This window comes from Sciurus vulgaris, assembly GCF_902686455.1.
Source record: "Sciurus vulgaris genome assembly, chromosome: X".
NCBI classification, from domain to species: Eukaryota; Metazoa; Chordata; class Mammalia; order Rodentia; family Sciuridae; genus Sciurus; species Sciurus vulgaris.
The window spans coordinates 58297778-58318477 of NC_136471.1; the positions used below are offsets into that span (position 1 = coordinate 58297778).

The window sequence follows — 20700 nt, forward strand, 5'->3', positions numbered from 1 at the left end:
CTTTAGTTTGGAAGCAAAATCTCATTAATAGTTGCTATGCATCATGTGCATTCATGTGCAACATTCTCTTACTCATTTATTCTTTCATTTTCCCCTGAAAAAGTACACAGAACATCATTTTGACTGAATTCACTATGTATTTGTGTACCAAAAAAATTACCTTGGTTTTATTTGACTTTGCTCTATTAACAATAAACCAATACTATGAAAACAGGTACTGTTCCTTCTAATATTTCGTAATTCCCCTTGATTATCTCTAGTTCTCTTTCAAGTGAACATGGTACAAATATCAATTCTGTAAAATGCTATGTGTATATTATGAATTCATAAAGAAAAAATAAATCAACCTTCCAACAACTGAGCTACAAACTCTACAAACTCTTTCCATAATGGCAGTTTGTAAGTTTGAACTGTTTCTAATTATAGTAATAAAGTGATTAATTGTGCTACAACTACTTGTAGGGATCTTGAATAATTTAGGAAGGACTTGATACACTAGGGTAAACTGGGAGGAACAGAGGACATGGAAGGAACTTATGGAGGAAAGCATGAGGGTTCTGAGAAGGGGGAAGGGATGGCTTAGAGGCAAAGGATGATTCTGAGCAATGGGAGGAACTAAGAGGAAAAAATAAGTATTTATGAAATACAGACAAATCAAGGAGTGACAGAAATTTCAATGAGAGTAATTCAGGTTACAAAGATGGAAAGCTTAAGAATTGTATAGATACTTTAAAGAATTATAGACACTCAAAAACAAAGGAGGTATGGGGGAAACTAATGGAAATGAGCATGACTTCAAGGAATGGAAGACCTGAGAACTAAAATAAATTGGGAGAGGGTGGGGAGATTTGCTGGATCTGGTAGGTTCTGTGTACTGGGAATGTGGATTTGAGTGCCTGGAGAGAATAATGGAATTAAGAGGTGAGTAATACCCAGAGTGAATAATGGAAAAAAATGGTATACAAAGTAAAAGATGGTTATTTAAGTCTTTTCTTTCTTAAATAAAATTTGAAATGCCTGAGAAATTTAACACTGAATAAAACTATTAAAATGTTTCTTCTTTCAGCAATGCCAGGGACAGTCATAGATTCTCTTCCTTTTTTCCACCACAGAGATGGGTGAAACGGAGAATAGTTATTTGTATCAAAGAAATTAAATATATTATTTGAAAATATACTGTATTATATCAGCAGTATTGGAACAAGGTTAAGGGAGTGTGCTTGAAGTTATATTAATCACTAAGTCTACAAATGTGCATGATTGGGGGAAGAATTAAAATCTCCATGGGAGAGGTACTAAACATTATTTTCAAATTTCATTCAAATAATAAAATTTTGAATATCTTTCATTCATTTATATATGTAGATTTAGGGGAGATATACTAATAACTTATTTAACCAAATCATTCTGCTGTCAGAAAAATAAAGTCCATATTTTTATTCATTAGAACACTCTCATTTGTTAGCTTGGAGTATATTTATTGAGCACATTCTATACATCAACCATTGGAAACGGGGAGGAACAGTCCCTCTACTCTGGGTGTTAATAGTCCACAGAAGTATTTTTTTTCTAAAATAGGCATTTCCCTAATTTACCAGTATATGACTGACTAATGGTTCTAATCATAGCTCAGCATGACCCAGAAAAACTTTATATCTTCCTTATTTACAATTAGTAGGATTCTTGTGTCATATCTTATCTCATAATTAATTCTTTAGAAGTTGACAATCCATTCATGATAGATGCAGTAATCCAGGCCAAAAGAGATTTATCATAATTTGTGGATTTCTGTTGTTGTTTTGCACCTCCCCACATGTTATCAACCAGCACATTGGAACACAGACTTCCCTTTCTTCTCATTCAGTCTCACTATTAACATTTTAAGCTTGAAGCAAATCTTATAAGAAAAAGAAAAGTTCAACCACAAAAAAGTGGGAGTTTACATAAAGTTAGTACTCCTGAAAATACCCATAAGAAAGCAAACTTATATGATGTTTAACATATATAAAACTCACCTTGAAATATCTGAATTAAAACCCACTTTCGTACAGTCGTCATAGTGCTCTGCAATCAGCTGTGGGTGGAGGATAAAAAGAGGGAGGAGAAAGAAAAAGGTCTTTGCCTCCAGTACAATGTAATCAGATGTAACTTAAATAAAATAGATCCACTGAAAAGAAAGGGCTTCAATAATCCAAATGTTGCACTAGATAGGAGGTTCCATGGTGGTACCTCCAAGGTCATTTTAGTTTCAGGGATGCAATGATTCTATATTCCCTGATGGATAAGATGAAGTGCCATTAGCAGCAAATCATCCAAGATTCTATAATGTAAGTACAAAATATTTCATGAATTTAAACTGGACTGAAATATCTTCTATCATTACTGGTGTGCTAAGGAAAGCTTAAATAAAAATGTCATATTCACTAATTGGATTTTATCCTTTGGATAATGATAAAATTTCTAAAAACCTAATACACAGAATTGTGAATTTGCAGTAGTTTTGTGAAGCAGTAAAAAACAGATTCAAAGTACTATAAATACAGAATAGGTAGATCCATCCTAGCCTCATTGGCTAATGATATTTATTTTCTGACTCTGAGGAAAATGGTCATGCTTCCCTTGAATAATAATCACATATTATGTCACTAAAATTTATTCATTACCCACTTATCAATTTCAAATTTCCTTTGTTAAGGAAATGATCTTAATTATAATTTTTCTTGATATCAGTTTGCACTATCTCAGAGGGGAATTTCTAATTCTTTAAGGAGGATAGCAAAACATTGTCTCACCCAAGCTTGTCAGCTTCTTCACAAGATTACAAAGTTGAGAGCAGTTGAGGCAAGACCTCTCTGGCATGTGATCTGTGGAATCCTTATTCACAAAAGGATTTTCCTGTGATAGGTCAAACACTTTGAGTTGGATTTCAAGAAACTGCAAATCTAAATTCAACATGCAAATAACACATGACAGAGGTCTATCATTTAATGGTAGGATCCTCCAATTTTCTGTAATGACTATGAATAAAAAAGTTACAGATTTTTACACATTTTTAGATCTGGAATAAGGGGAAACAGGGAACATAAAGATTGAGTTTTTGTTTTTGGTACCAGGGATTGAACCCTGGAGCACCTAACCTCTGAACCACATTATTTTGAGACAGATTCTCCCTAAGTTGCTTAGAACCTTGCTAAGTTGCTGAGACTGGCTTTGAACTCACAATCCTCCTGCCTCAGCCTCTTGAGCTGCTGTGATTACAGTAGTGCATCACGGCTTCTGGCTAAGACTGTGTTTTTTTAATATGATATCATGACCTCTTTTGGATTAAAAAAAAAATCCACTATACCTTTGGAGGCAGGTTATGCAGGAAAGGTATTTTTGGAATCTAGCAAGGAAAAATTTTAATCTTTGAAAATCCAGGCTATATTTTTGAATTCTTAATTATAATTAAGCCAGATTTGTTAAAGCATTTAATGAATATTTATATATAAATTAGGACAGTTTTCTGCTTGTTTAAATATATGTTGTGTTTTATATTAGTGTTCTGCAACAAATGATAGGTTTATTTTTTTAAAAAGACAAGAACAGTGCTGATATAAATGTTCCTCTTTGAGGTAATAAGTGCTTTTGTTGTAAATGCCTATACATTATGCTTTCTAATATGGGAAATGGAATCCTATATCTTATTTTTTTAGATCATGACATTCTTAGATGTATATAGAAGCATCTGTTTCTCATCCATTACTCCATCAAAAATTTCTAGAGCAGTGGTAACCAATAGAACTTTCTTCAGTGATAGAAATATTCTATATCTGCATAGTTCATCCTAATTAACCACTTGAAATGTGGCTAGTGCAACTGAGGAAGTGAATTTTATTTAATTTTAATTAATTCAAAGTTAGACAGCCCCATGTAACTAAAGCTAACATATTGGACAGTGCCATTCAGAGATCCCCTCATACTCTGAACTGAATTTGAACTATGCATGAATTTATTCAAGGAAAATGTGTTTGGTTAGGACATTTAATCATTTCTCATTCAGCTACTCTTCCATCCATTAATCCAGTTGTTTCATAATTTTTGAGTATGCTTTATGTGTAAAGCACTGTATTAAGTTAATGTTGTGAGGAGAAAGACACAATTTGTGTAAGATAAATAATAAAATAATAAAATTTCTTATAAACATTAATGGAATAAATAAGCATTCGTGTTCAATTTATGAAATTTGTAATTGAATTAAAACATATAACATGTATCTATTACCTCTATGTATCCAGAGATGAAGGTGCAATGAGGAAAATAACATTAAGTGATAACAGGACTAGCTTTCATTAAAGGCACGGATATAACCTTGACTAAGGTAAGTAAGGATTATAAACAGGCTAAGTTTCAATAGAAAGAGAAAAATGATATGAGAGAATCAAAGAGTAAGAATATTTTGGGATGATGGAATTAGAAACAGACTTGTAAAGCAATTAGACATTAAAATGTTATCGGTAAGTAGCTGAAAGGTATAGGAAGAGGGATTAGAAGGGAAAGAGATTCCAAGATAGAAAAATCTGAATTTCATTCTGGAATGTGAGCATAAGTAAGAGGGAATAGTCCAATGCTTCTTAAGACTAAGTGACTAAAGAGGTTAGTGCAAAAACAATAAGATAAAGTCAGGAGGAAAACATGTTTTATAAGAAAATGTGGAGAATAAGGAAGATAATGTATTTTAACCTGAGATCTTTATAAATGTTACTTGACTACAAAAGTTTTTATAATAAAGTTTAAGTGAAAATTAGTTAAAATTTTATCCATCAAACTCTATAAATATATATTAATTATAACTTCACTAAAGATAAGTATAATCAATGTGGATGTAGCATATGCTTAAAGAGTCCTCTATTCAAGTATGTGCACTAATTGTCTCTATGTAACCATTGATCTTGGCCTCCATACTTAAAAAGATTAAACAATAGGATAGCCACAGTAAGTGTAGGTACAAAAACAAACATGAATCTTATCTTAATTATTGTTTAGTTTCTTAATGGACATGGTAAGATAAACCAAGTTTATTATTTTTTTCATTCCCTACGAGAGTGCCGTAAGTACTTCACCCACTGTGACATTTTATATCAATCTAAAAGCAAGGATCAGAACATTTTGGGGAAGTCAGGAACATTATAATGTGATATGGAAAATTAATCAAATGCCATAAACAGAATCTTAATGATGTACCAATCCCAGATCTATAACACATATTTTTGACTTTATTTATTAATGTATGAATATAGGGACAATTGAAGAATTTCTTCATAGTTTGAGTAAATGAGTTTAAACAATTAGATATTTAATACAAAATACATTCTCAGCTTTAATATATGTCAAAGTGTGGGAGATAGGCAGTGTTAGATCTTTGGTCTTCAATAATAGTCCTAGAACATGCCAAAGTGATTTTCCTATGTAAATTTCAACTGTGGATTTCAGAAGCTAATATGTGAGTATTACATCTTTTGAGGAAATTATAAATTTCACATATTTAATTAACGAGGTTGCATTTTTCCATTAATGTTCATACTAAAGAATTATAAAGCTAAAAATTTGTAGCCCTTAGTCAGGCATGGTGGCACATGTTTAAAATTCCAGCCAATCAGGAAGCTGAGGCAGGAAGATCACAATTTGAGGCCAGTCTGGGCAATTTAGTGAGATGCTGTCTCAAAATAAAAATAAAAAAGGACAAGGTCTATAGCCCAGTGGTAGAGTACTCTTGTATCTGATCCCCATTCCAAAAGAAAAAAAGAAACAAGGAAGAAATATTTTCAGCCCACTAATTTAATATTGTGAACATGTCAGAACTGGCACTTTCTTACTTACGGCCTCTTCCTATCTTGGTAATTCTTCCTCCTGGAATGATATGTGAGGGAAAAGTGGTTGTGCATGCATGGTTGGCTGATGAATAGATTCTTAAATTCTGGAATTTCTAAGCCCTAATAAAAAAAATCTCTACATGCTTCACCATTCAATGAAATGTTGGGGAGTGAATTAAAATACTATTTTCTGATATTCTACCGTTTTTCGCACACAATAATTTTATTAAGAACGTAAATGATAAATATCTGAGAACTGAGTGATTTTTTTTTTGGGGGGGGGGTGGTTTCCAGAGGTTGAACTCAGGGGCACTCAACAACTGAGCCACATCCTCAGCCCTGTTTTATATTTCATTTAGAGACAGGGTCTCACTGAATTGCTTAGCACCTGGATTTTGCTGAGGCTGGCTTTGTAATTTTGACCCTCCTGCCTCAGCCTCCCAAGCCGCTGGGATTACAGGCATGTGCCACCATACCCAGCAGTACTGAATAATTTTTATCTTTATACCTATGTTTAGTTCTTGATAAGTTAACAGGCCAATACAACTAATTCACTCCAAGGTAAATGTTGAATATATACCTATTAGAATACCTTTAATCAGTAATTGACTCAAAGGCACATTTAGAATATGTGTATTTTATTGGTAGTTGCTCTGAAATTCAATATGCAGTTGCACAACACAGCCTGAATAGCAGCCAAAATATAACTAACTATGTTGACCTCCTCTCAGAAATTAGATTCCCTCTTGATAAGCCCTCTTATAATAAAGCTGAGATGGCCAGTATTTAATGCTTTCAGTTCTTTCTTTATAACCCTGCTAGCTGGTTGACTTACTAGAAATTTATATAACTGCAAAATGAAGTGAAATCACTTGTTTAAGCACATTTTATCGTAGCAACACTGAATATTGGATAAAACACCAAACTTCAGGTACAACATTATTACAATGAATTACTTGTCAAGAGTGTGTCTAATATTTACTGCAATATGTGTGATTAGAAAATAGAAAGGGATGATGCAAGCTTTCAGTGTATGAAAAAATAGACTGTAATAATATTAAAAGATGTCTGAAAGTTTAACTCAAAGAAATATGCTACATTTGTAAGTCATTTTCTTCTATTTGATTAAAATATTTTCACCACATCAGATAATGAAATTATTCAATCTGTTCATAAGACTCTGAGAATTTACTAAATATTATTTGTGTTAAAATATATGAAAATTTTTAAAAGATTAATCATAAGAATTTCTAAGTGTAAGAAAAGGTACTACTAATGATTTTATGGTTAAGAAAAAACTCAAACCAACTGCATAATCAAAGATTAAAAGATCTGTCTTAAGATTTTGCTGATAGTACAGAATAAAGTCAGAGAATGATGACTGAGGAGAGAGGACACTAACAAATCAGCTAAAGGAAACATACCATTCTTCAAAAGTCTCCATAGAAAACCTCTTCATTGGTTGATTCAAGCTCATGAAATTAATTTATCAAATCGAGTTGCTGTCTCCGTGTTCACCTTTACATAAACAAAGGTTGTGGAGACATTTCTGCTAAAATTTAAACTATTTGAACTATTTATCTTGCCTCTCCTTAGAATGCATAGGTGTAGAAGAGAACATCCTTGGTGTTATTGATAGTATAAAACATGAATGAAATATTGTGTATTCTCTGCTCTTGGACATGATTCACAATAGTATAGAAATAGTTGATTAGGGAAAATCACAAAGTATAGAAAAATAACTAACAAGTTAGTTCCTTTCTTGTAGTTATAACTCAGCAGTGGAATCTTTGCCTAGCATACAGAGTTCTTCTGGCTTCCCAGATGAAAGAACCCAACACCACCAAAGAAATAAAAACAAATAAATAAAAGTTTCCAAATATATCACTGTTATTATTCTTTATTCTGCACTCAGTAAGTGTGATCAAGTATCAAAATCTACAGTTCAGGTCTAAGTCAGTTCAGTTAAACTCAATTGCATCTTACTTAGGTAAATTAAATTTCCATAGAGAAATAAACTTTGCAGAGAGGTTAAAATTCCCCAAAACATGGGTGCATTGTCAGTTGAAAAGTATTAGGAAAAGAAATTCCCAGCCGGATGCTGTGGTGCACACCTATAATCCCAGTAACTCTGAAACAAGAGGATTCCAAGTTCAAGGCCAGCCTCCGAAGTTAGTCAGGAACTAAATAAGTTAACCAGAGTCTATATCAAGAAAAAATAAATAAAAAGGGCAGGGATGTAGCTCAGTGGTAAAGCACCCCTGGCTTTAATCCTCAGTACCAAGATATTCTATCAGATGAGAGGTAACCAAATATTATCATCTTAAGAAAAGTTTCCTTTATAGTTGTAGATTTCTGAGAACTATAATTTTTAAACACGTGTACTGTATAGATTATGACAAAACACTTAGAGAATTTAAGATATCTAAAAGAATTGTCACAACCTCAAAAAGTTGAGAAACATTAAATGCCCATTCTCTCTTTTCACAAAAACAACATTCTCTAGTGGAAATCAAACCCTTTTAGTAGTTGTGTTTTAGCACACACAAGCCATTTCTTTACTTTCATTCTCTTTATTTTTCTAGCAAGTTTTAATTTTGGTATAGAGCAAAATAGAAAAAAAAGGGTATTTCCTCCCAATTTTCAAAAATTAGTAAATCCTTAGAACTCATTATAAGTAGATAAAAATATTCATCCACACCTCATTATAAAGATAGGCAATTTAAATCAAATTTGAACAATATCCTTTCTTTTCCACTCTCACTTTTACAGTCCTGTTGATCTCCCAACTTTATAGTTCTTTAAATTATTCACATATGATACACTAAATTATTCAAGAAAAAATTCCTAGGCACTTCACTTATTCAATGTCACTTTCATAATAACACATCTTATTTTCTGCTTCTTTTGGGGAGCAAACATTCCATTTAGCTGTCTTATGTCATATTTATCTTGACCACTTATTTTAGTGTGAATCTAATCGAAGTACATGTAATCAATAAACATCATGATAAATGTTTCCATTCTAATAGTAGTACCTTAAAATATTACAGATATCTAGCTGATTCATTACTACAAATACTGACTTAAAAATACAAGCATACCCATTGCTTACAAAAACAGTCACATATATACACATGTATAATATGTGCAACATGCAATATCCAGATGGTTTAAAGAATAGTAGAAGATTTGATGAAAAAATAACATTTTTTGGAGAAATCGGGTTCTTGGTCTCAAAAATTCAGCTTCTATGTGTTTCTTTTCCTTGGGGAACAAAAGTTTTGCAAAATAAGTATGACACTTAAATATGTTGCAGTAAGTATTTTAAAACAGAGTGAAAAGAAATAGAAGTGGTAGAAAGAAATTTAAACCTATTATCCTTTGAATTCAAAAAAATCCTTCCTTAGAATAAAGTTTGACATTTTTACAGTTTTTAAATATATCACCAAGGGAAAATGCAACCTCTCAAAATAATGACAGCAAATGATTTTAACAATCTTTTTGTCATTTCAGTTATCAAAAATATAAATTTAGTATTTTTCTTAACTATTTTACTGTAGTCTACATCTACTAGCTTTCAAAACACTCAGAATTTTAAAAAGAAAATGCTTAATAAATAAAAGAAAATCATTTTTCTTGAATTTCTATTGAAGACTGAGCAGTTTCTCAGGAAAATTAGACTTTCCAAGTGGGATAAATTGATATGTCTTTGGTTTTGTGTCATGAGAAAATCCGAATACTTAAGTTACTTAAATATCTAGTGTTTCAAATGTAAAATGCTTGTAAATATGTAATTTAACAATAAATACACTTAAATTATATGTTTTGACCAGATACTGGCATAAAAAGAAAGGAAATTCACTACCATATATATGTTATCTGAGTAGTTGTTTGAGAATGATGAAGTTTAAAGTAGAATTTACTCAGATAAGGCAATAAATATATTACTTTTGTAGGGCCTTTATAAACAATTTATATATATATATGTATATATGTATGTATATATATATATAAATAAGTTAAAATTTTAGCCTAATGAATTAATGAAATTTATAATTGGTCTTCAATTTCTTCTTACTTCCCTACCGTTTCATTACAAAACACAGAACAACTTTAAGTATCACATTGCCATTTCATGTTTTGCAACATTCTTATAAAAATAAACCTCTATATCACCACAAATCTCAATTAAAATTTGTATATTTAAAAGATATTCCTTTCTTTTTTTTTTTTTTTCGCCGTGCTGGGGTTGAACCCAAGGCCTTGTGCTTGACAGGCAAGCACTCTACAAACTGAGCTATATCCCCAGCCTAAAATATATTCTTAACCACAATTTTGATGATTTCTTATAAAGAATCAAGATTAGCTGGGCAGGTGTCACTTGTAATCCCAGCTACTTGGGAGGTTGAAGCAAGAGTATCCTAAATTTGAGGCCAGCTTGAGAAATTTTAGCAACACTTTATCTCAAAATAAAACTAAAACAGATTGGGTACATAGTTCAGAGGTAGAATGTTCCTGAGTTCTGCAAAACACATACATACATATATAAAAGACCAAAGATTACTTTTGCCAGTTCAAAAAGACATTTGCTAAAATGAGAGAATACATAAAATTATCATTACTTAAGCTGTCAAGAAAGACCATTCCTTATTTGAACTTACCACTATTGTCGGAAATGCCTCCGACTCAAGATGTATAAAATTTTTACTATTTAACAAAAAGAAGACTTTACCAGTCATCACACTATCCATATGGAATTGAAAAAAATGTGAAAATGTGATAGTTACACTTGCACTACCTATTTACACAATTGCAAAGTCCTGCAAGTCATAATCTTATTAAAGTGAAATAAAAAGGTAGTACAAGCCAGGTGCAGTGGTGCACAGTTATAATCCCAGTGGCTCAAGAGGCTGATGCAGGAAAACTGCAACTTCAAAGCCAGCCTCACCAATTTAGTGAGGCCGTAGGCAACTTGTGAGACTCTGTCTCTAAATAAAATACTAAAAAGGGCTGGGAATGTGGCTCAGTGGTTAAGTGCCCCTGAGTTCAATCCTGGTATCACAAACAAACAAACAAAACAAACAAACAAAAAAAAAAAAACAGCAAAAAAACAAAAAAGGAAATAAAAATCCATGTTTTGCTGGGCGCAGTAGTGCATGCCTGTAACCCCAGCAGCTCGGGAGAATGAGGAACGAGGATCAGGAGTTCAAAGTCAGCTTCTGCAATTTAGTGAGGCCCTGAGCAACTCAGTTACACCCTGTATCAAAATAAAATACAAAATAGGGCTGGGGATGTGGCTCAGTGGTCAAGTGCCCCTGAGTTCAATCCCCAGTACCAATAAAAAAAAAAAAAAAAAAATCCATGTTTCTGTAAATTACTATGGTCAAATATCATGGTGAATTCTGCAATTGAATTCACTTTAATTCCAAAGTATGTCAATTATTTAAATGATGGTACCCACCATTTACTGAGTTCTTATTGTATACCAAGCACTGTGCTAAATGAATTTAATACAACAATCCTCTAACACATGTGCGGCTATTGTCATTTCCATTTACATATGTGGAAACTGAGACTCTAAATGTTTAAGTAACTTGCTCAAGATCACAGAGCTATTAAGGTATACAGCTAGAACTTGAAAGCTGATATATCTGACTCCAAAGCTTAAGCTTTTACTTACTGCACAGATTTTATGCAACATAAAATATGTTTATGTGTTCACTTATATAAAAAAAAATCTAGCAATGTTTTGGCATTAGAAAGGATATACTGCCTAGTGAAGAGTTGTTCTGCATGAAAATGTAACTTTAGGAAAAATAAGAAAGATGTGATGGCAAGTAATTCTGATACTTTAACTTTTTCTCAGGAATCAAATTTTCTAAATTTTTAAAATAATGGAATAAGTAATTACATGAAGTCTCATTCCATGTGTATCTATCATCAATGCTGAAATGCAAACATATCTTCTGCAGAAAGGATTAAATACTATCTTTGATCCAAATGCTTACCTACTTATTAGAAAAAAATGTCTAGTCATTCAATAAATAATTGAATTGGAAAATAAACTTACTAGATTCCACATCTCATTGAACTTGATGTTGCATAACTGGGTAATTTGTACTAAAGACAGTTAATGGAACTATATTTCAATTTCTTTGGGAACTTATGTTAAAATTAGATCAGAAGTCCCAACTTTACAAATCTCACTTTCTCCAAAAATATGCATTATGCATAAAGACGTTTCCAGCACTAATTTTTACTTAAGCTTTATGTAATGGTTTTGACAAATTTGCATAAATGAGGAGGAATTCAGGAAATATCTCTACTGATAATTTACCATAATTTTAGGGTTATTTATAGTAAAAGTATAATTGTATTCTCTTTCAGTAAATCTTCTTGACTGTGACCTCTGATTATTAGGTTGAATCATATGAAACTGCTGATATTCAACAAATTTTGATATAAAAATAGCAACCTGATGTGGTCCAAATCTGTGTAGTATTTAGTCAGAATTTCTACCAATATTCAATTCTCTATGTAGAGTACTACATTAATTAGAAAAGATTTATTTTGAATATCCAGGGAATACATACATTAGATGTTAGGAAAACTTATTTCAAGCAGATAGAAATTATCAAAATATGTCAGTCTTTATAATAATATAACTGAAGTGAGGAGAGCAACAGGATGCTTAATAAACAAGGTGAAATTACTTATCTGAGAGCTGTTAAATAAGCAGTCAAAATAGAAGGTGTGGTGATGAGAAGCAGGAAATAAAAGAGAATCAAAAAAACTATGCCTTAGTCGACCAAATTAATTGATCTAAACTATCTGTAAGTATACCAGCATACGTAACTGTAAAGAAGAAATGACAAAGGCAATAAATACAAAGAAAAGCTGCAAAAGCATTCTTGTTTGATACATAAAGAAATCTCCTATGCTTTATTTGAATGTTTTTCTGTGGAACACAGAATGCCAATAACAACTAGGATAGCCATGTTTCTCCATTTTTTCTAATGCATGCATACAGTTCCATGTGTATTTCTGTCAGCAATGCAGTGTTATCATACAGAATGCTATAAATTTGGACAGGGTAAGTATCTGTCCCACTTGAAAGAAGAAAGAAGACCAGTTTTTTAAATTTCCTCAGTTACGTGTTTTCCCAGGTGATCGTTTTTAATGCATAAGTGTGTTTTCAGGTCAATCAGAATTTTATTGATTCATTTTACGTTCTTTAACATTTTTTGCCCTCCCAGATATTTGCCTCTCGTTAGCATCTTTTACTTATATAGCTGTCTAAGCATGACTGTTACTCACATGTAACAACTGAAGGACTGATGACAAATACCATTCTTTTTTGTGGGGAGGGGTACCAGGGATTGAACTCAGGGGCACTAAACCACTGAACCACATCCCCAACCCTATTTTGAATTTTATTTAGAGACGGGGTCTCACTGAGTTGCTTAGTGCCTCGCTGTTGCTGAGGCTGGCTTTGAACTCTCCATCTTCCTGTCTCAGCCTCCGGAGCCACTGGGATTATAGTGTAGTAATTACTAGTCATTATATATAAATAATTGTACTTTTTTTTTTTTTGGTACTGGGTCCTGAACTCAGGGGCACTTGACCACTGAGCCACATCCCCAGCCCTATTTTGTATTTTATTTAGAGACAGGGTTTCATTGAGTTGCTTAGCACCTCACTTTTGCTGAGGCTGGCTTTGAATTCCATATCCTCCTGTCTCAGCCTACCAAGCTGCTGGGATTACAGGCGTGCATCATCCCGCATGGCAACAAATGTCATTCTTAATACAGTCTGAAAGTTTGATATTGAGTCAAGGATGAATCCATTTACACAATGAAGAATCTTTTTGCAAAACTACTTCTTTATATTTAATGTTACATATTATGTTATTATCTGTATAATTTTAGCTTTCTCAATTTCAAATTTTTTTAGTTTTCAAGTGCAAATTTACTTTGAATTCACTTTATATAGTTTTAAAGAATTGATCTCATTTCAAATGAAAGTTAAATGTGACTTTCAAGAATTAAAGCTTTTTTTAATACTCAAGAAAACCATGATTATTTATTTTCTTCCCCTTGAATATAATCAAGGGTAAATCTACTATTTCTATGCAAATGATTTTTAATCTGCTTATTTGAGGAAATTTCTATTCAGGCATAACATACCATCCATCTTACTTTGTGTTAACAAATTTCAAATGAAGAAGCCCTATTTTGGTCTCCAGAGATTCTTTTTTATTGACTAATAAGAGTATAAAATAAATCCTTCCTTCTAAATTTATTTTAAATATTTATTTTAAATTATTCAGAGTTAAATAAGTACAACCCTACTTATTACGTCATTTTATTTCAGACCCAGATGAAATAATAAACATTTTTAGAACAGGCATTTCTACTTTTAATAAAAAGATAACTTATAAATTTAAATAAAGTATTCCTAAAATTAAATATAATATCATGTGCCTTATGTTGAATGATGAACTGAATATATTTATTGTAGGATTAATTTTAGATTTGTCTATTTTCAAGTCATTGATCGTAACAGAACAGGTGTTTTTTTTCAAAAGAAAGCAATTACTGCCTCATATTAGATGAAAAAAAAAAGTGGTGTTACATAAACATTAAATTATACATAGCCATTTTAATTACAGCAAAATTATATATTTCATATCACCTTTTCCAAAGTGCTATTCGAAAAATATCTAAACTATCTATACACTCCTGTTCAATTTATCAGTCAGTATTTGTGTATATATCAAATCCTTATTCTCTTATTGTGTATCTCAAAAGCGACTGAGAATCAGCAGGTGAGCAAATTCATAGCATGGTACAAAGAGTAGCCTTAAAAAGCCTAATCATGTAGTCCTAATCATAAATATTATTTTTGCTTTTAGAAAAAGAAATGCTTAAAAACAGGAAAAAAAGGGTATTTTTCAAATTGATTTTTTTTAAATTATTTAAACAAATGGGATACATGTTGTTTCTCTATTTGTACATGGAGTCAAGGCATACCATTTGTGCAATCATAAATTTTCATAGGGCAATGTTGTTTGATTCATTGTTATTTTTTTCCCTTCCCCCCCACCCCTCCCACCCCTCTTTTCCCTCTATACAGTCCTTCCTTCCTCCATTCTTACTACCCTCCTTATCCCTAACCCTAAACCTAACCCTAATGCTAACCCCTCCTACCCCCTCTTATATGTCCTCATCCACTTATCAGCGAGATCATTTGTCCTTTAGTTTTTTGAGATTGGCTTATCTCATTTAGCATGATATTCTCCAATTTCATCCATTTGCCTGCAAATGCCATAATTTTATCATTCTTCATGGCAGAGTAATATTCCATTGTATATATATGCCACAGTTTCTTGATCCATTCATCAACTGAAGGTCATCTAGGTTGGTTCCACAATCTGGCTACAGTGAATTGGGCAGCTATGAACATTGATGTGGCTGTATCTCTGTAGTATGCTGATGTTAAGTCCTTTGGGTATAGGCCAAGGAGTGGCATAGCTGGGTCAAATGGTCATTTTCAAGCTTTCTGAGGAATCTCCATACTGCTTTCCAGAGTGGCTGCACTAATTTGCAACCCCACCAGCAATGTATGATTTTTTGACATAAATGTACATTTATGTCATGTACATGACATAAAAGAACAGAAATAGAAAATAAAGTGACCTGTAGTAAAATATTTAATCTTTCAAGAACTCATTTTATGAAGAATGAGTGGTGAAAATTCAGTAGAGGAAAGGAAAAAAAAAAAGTATAGTGAAAGGAAAAGGGAATGGAAAATGGAAGATAATGAAATCTGTTGCTTAGAATCTTCAGGGAGACATCAAGTCACTCTCCTTCCTATGTGAACTTGGCAACTTACTCTGGTCTTTTTACTCCCCTGACCTGGAAGGTGGTGGAGCTTACTACTAAGAGGTTAAAGTGCTATTAATGTGGAGGCAATAAAAGATAGTTGTAAATGGTTATGTAGATGAGAACATAAAAGATCTAGTTTGTTTTCCTTTGATTAGTATATATGATGATTTTAAATTTTTATTTAGGAACATTTGTAATCATTATACTGCCACTCATCTACGTAAGAATACACAGGCATATGTATATACATAAGCCTCTCCATAAATAAAAATGTCTAAAATGTGGATAATATACATATTTTGTAACTACACAAATGAAGAAGCAAAAATATTTAGAAAAATAAACAACCTAATTATGTATTGTATCATCTGTGTTTATAAGAAGTGTTATGCAATGCCTAATTTAAAAACTGATTCATGAACATATATCAGTGTTCAGTGTTTATGATAATTTTATGAGTATAAATACATAACATTTGAAGACTCACACCCTCTGAGTTCTGGTATTCTAACTAATACAATTTTTGGTGCTTTATCACTTATTTGCACAGCCTCACAGAAAAATAGCTGAATGGTCATTATTTTTATTTCACAGCCAGGAAACTATTTGAATAGATCTGCAGAAATTCATAATAAACCAAGTGCAAGGCCAGAAATCTCCATTCTCTTATGACTCTTTAAACAATCAGTTAAGTTATATCATTTTTCATACTACACAAAAATGTCAAATGCGTGACTCCCCAGATCTCTCTTTTAGTAACCTTTTCAAACTTATTACGCCAGCATGATGTCTCAATAGAAATAGGATCTTTCATTTAAAAGAGCTACATGATTTTATGATTTATTATTAATAGAAGGATGCTAGAAATTTTAATTGTAGCTAATCCCTTTTAATGTAGAAGGTTAAGAATGTAGATGAACTCTCCATTCAATTTTGTAGAATGTTGTGCTAAAATTTTAATTTTAAATATCCACATATGTAAGATCTTTTTGAAAAGATAATTCAAGAAAATACCACATATGGAGTACATAAAAAATAAGCTAATAAAAGTCTTTGGGGAAGAGTAGTGTTTGATTGAGTATTACCTGGTGACATGCAATAAGGAAATACAATAAGTTGGTATTGAATACTTATTTTTACATATCTGCTTTGGATATATACATTATATTCCTTATTATATAATGTATTATATATGTATATACATACACACATATCCCAAAGGAAGAAATAATACATGGCTTAGTAAAATACTATCCAACAAGAACTTAGATCTTACACCATCTCTGCTTTTTGATGGCAATATATAATAAGATCAAGAAGACAGCCTAAGTCCTACAAAACATATTTTGTGCTAGAAAAATTAGAATACTCGAGTAACAAAGTAGTACTGCATACTTGCAAGAGAAATACAATTTTTAAGCACTTGCATAAGCCTAATTTGAAGGATATTTACATATCACAGATTTTAAAAACTGTGTATTTGTACCTATATTTTACAAAGTGATTGTAGTGATTGTATATTTTCAAGATTTTAAAATATGATAGGAGAGAAAGCATAATATTTACCTACTAGAATTAGTGCACTTAAGCAAAATTCTCCCATGCTAAGTTGCCTTATACTTATCAAACAAAAACATTAGTGTCCATCTATGTTTTATATTTGTACTTCATTTGCATTTTTATTGCTTGATAATTGTGTTACTTATTAAGAATGTAAGTACAAGAGAAGATATTTAAACTTTTGACTGATCTTTGATCAATATCTGAGTCTCACTATATTCCATCCTGGCTGATAAACCCTAAGGATATGATTAATGAATAAGGAATTCCGGCATTTTACTTGTTTTAATCAGAAATATAGACTGTTGTTTGGAAAATAAGGCTAATGTCCACATAAAAATAAAACTAGCAGTTAATTTGAAAGAGAATCGGTTAAAATAATTGATTGCTTCAACTAGATGTGGTACTATGCAGATGGATTGTAAATTAAGCTCATTTCTCCTTGTGGTTTAGGAGAATGTTAGTTATTTAGTTATTTAATGCTGAGAGGCATTTTATCCTTCCAGTATTTATCCGAGTATTATGAATCTGGATCTCTGAACAAAAACTAGAATTGAAAGCTATTATTTTAACTTGAAATTGTCCAAATGAATCCATTAAAAGCCCTAGATAAACCTTGTCAAATTTCTAATACAAATGAAATAAAAAATGCAATAACCTTTGATGAGAAAGATCAGAAGGCAGCTCTAATTTTAACTTGCTTAAACTGATTATGTAAACTACTATAAAAATAGAATTATCAAAGGAGAAAGTCTAGGTTTTAAATTAGACACTTAACGTGTGTGTTCATATTTTCCAAACTGTTACTGAATTGTGAATGACACCTGATTTTTTAGAAAGAATGTTTCTTCTGCAATTAAGATGTCCAGAAGAAAGGAAAACTCAATATTCAGTGTAACCACTGTAGTTTTTGTTTGTTTGTTTGTTTCCCCAGTGCATGGTCTTCTATTGCCTTAATACAGTTATATGCAGCTGAGAAATGAATATAACAGAAAACATTTGTCTAAAGAGAAATAAAATGTGCATGTGCATAGTCATTATTAATATAGTTAAATTATAATTCAAAAATGTTGACAAAAATCAATTTATATTTTTCATTCTGGTTAAAAAAATGAGGCTATGAAGACAAAAATATATGAACTTGATTCCAGAGATGGTCATTTACTATCTTCATACCTCTAGGCAAATCTCAATTTCTATATTAATAATATGAAAATAATTAGAATATCTCCTACATGCAAGGGCAGAGATATAGACATATAAGATATAATAACTAAATAAAACAGTAAGATCATGATTAGTTTGAACTGGACCAACTTAAATACATATAAATAGTGATTATCAAGTGTGCAAAGCACGGTTTTTGGTAATTAGTCATTATTTCTTTAACCATAAATTTTGGCTACATAACTCTGGATTTTTTGGTTTATGATAACTTGATAGTTTTGAGAATTAACTTATCAAGGAAATTACTACTTGAAAAACACATAAAATAAAATGCTGTTGATAATTTTTGTTCCCTTTTAGTCCTTTAACGGTTTCCAACTTTACCTGTCTGCAGTAACTTTTGAGAAATTCTTCCTAATTAATCTTTTTCACCATATAGCTACAATTTCAAAATTTATCTCAAATAAATCTCAAGCTAAAATTTCAAACACTCATTTTATTTAAATGAGAAAAAATACACCAAGAAATTTTATATGGACATTAAGATAAAGACATTCAAATCAATTCTTAATTCACTCTTAAAATTTACACTATGGAGAAGGAAGGTATATTTCTGGTAGAGAGGGCAGGAGGAAAGGGAAAGGAAAGGAAAAGGGGGGGGGGGCGGGAATTTATAAATCAATACACGTGCCAGATAAAATGCTTTCTGGTCCTAATGGAAATCCTTTAAATTTTGAGAAAGAAAAGATATAATCTCAGCTACATAAAATTAATTTTCAATCAAACAATAACCAGTAGGGTAAAATATAACTGTTTGTTGGATTTTACATTTAACCAAAAGTTGTTAATTTTAAAAACAGCATGACCTTTAAAGGTGTGTTTGCTGAGCAAAAGTTTGCAACTCTTTCCCATCAATCTATTAAAAGCCTAATGTGTTAGACATTTTTAGCAGGAGAGCAAACACCTTTAGAATAAACATGGAAAATATTTAATTTTCTTTAAATAAGCAAAATGTAACTTCCATAATTTGGATGGTTAGTAGATTTATGGCACATTAAAGCCTTACAATAAAGTATTTTGAGGTCCTAAGTCACAGAGACATGCATTCAAGTTCAGACAACTATAAAATTATCAGTATTCAAAACAAATTTCTAGGATTCAAGACATATTTTGCAATAGAGCAATTTCAGTACATTTTCAATTGTAATTCCAAACCTAGTTAAGGATATAGATCTAACATTCAAGATGGGAAATGCTATAAAATATGTATTATCACTTATATAACTTAGATTTTATTGAGAAAATTAATGAATATGTATTTTTAAGTCTTTAGTGTGTACAAAATGAGTCTCCATTTTGCTACTAATGCATTTTTATTAGATATTTACTATTCAAATCTACAAAATAATTTGTAGCACTTGTAACATTTCAGGCTACATAATCATTAAACATTTAATTTTTAAAAAATTTTGTATCCCCTTTCCTGTAATAATAGAGGTGACAGCATTTATAATAACAGCAAAAGGTCAGGGAGACCTAAATTCTATTCCAAATGGAGATGAAGCAGCTTTCGTGACCTTGGGCACAAAATGAATGGAATATTCTGGAAAACAATACTCCTTAAATAGGGATAACTGATCTTAATTTACACTTAAATAGCATTTGCATTTTAGTAAGTTACTTCAGAAAGTGCCTGAGTTATGCACAAACACAAAAAAGCCTAACATTCCAAGTTTTAAAACCAACCAAATTTAGAGATTCTAAGAAATTACATGATTAGGAACATGCATTTCAATGAAATAGTACCTAGTTTCTCCATATGAAGCGAATAATAATGAGAACAGAAAGAAAAGCCTAGCAGCAAACAAATTAAATATATTTTCATGGAAAATTGCTAGTTGTAAATTACTTCAGTATACTATAATTCAGCCAAGCCTGAATAGCTTATCAAAATTTGCATCTTTTTCTACAGAGCAATGTTAACCCTTTATCTTGATTACCTACCTAAGAAGCATCTCATTTCATTTACTCCACTTTTTAAAAAATTTAAACCACTAAATAATTCCCAGGATAAGTTATAAATAAGCAGTAACCCAAACTCTATGACCTAGTGAAAAGTTCAAGGAATTTGAAGTTACTCCTAACTAAGTTGGTGACCCAGGTAAACAACTTAGCTAATCTGGACAAACCTGATCCTTAGTTTGGTAAAAGGGAAATAGGATAAAGAACGC

General features: G+C 31.5%; 1 protein-coding gene across 2 annotated transcripts in view; it reads right to left on the reverse strand.

The window, feature by feature from the left end:
* Positions 1–20700, reverse strand: part of PCDH11X (protocadherin 11 X-linked) — a 739590-nt gene that overhangs the window by 705002 nt on the left and 13888 nt on the right. Inside the window, exons 1-2 of one of the 2 annotated variants that reach the window (XM_079123015.1) lie at positions 2793–2866; positions 2016–2074 (exon numbers count right to left, since the gene is read on the reverse strand). The exons of the other annotated variant lie outside the window; for it this stretch is intronic. Of the exons in view, the coding sequence (XP_078979141.1) occupies positions 2016–2058 (43 nt within the window). The 5' untranslated portion in view covers positions 2059–2074; positions 2793–2866. Of the gene's footprint in view, positions 1–2015; positions 2075–2792; positions 2867–20700 lie in introns of those variants that run through there. 2 annotated transcript variants of the gene reach the window in all.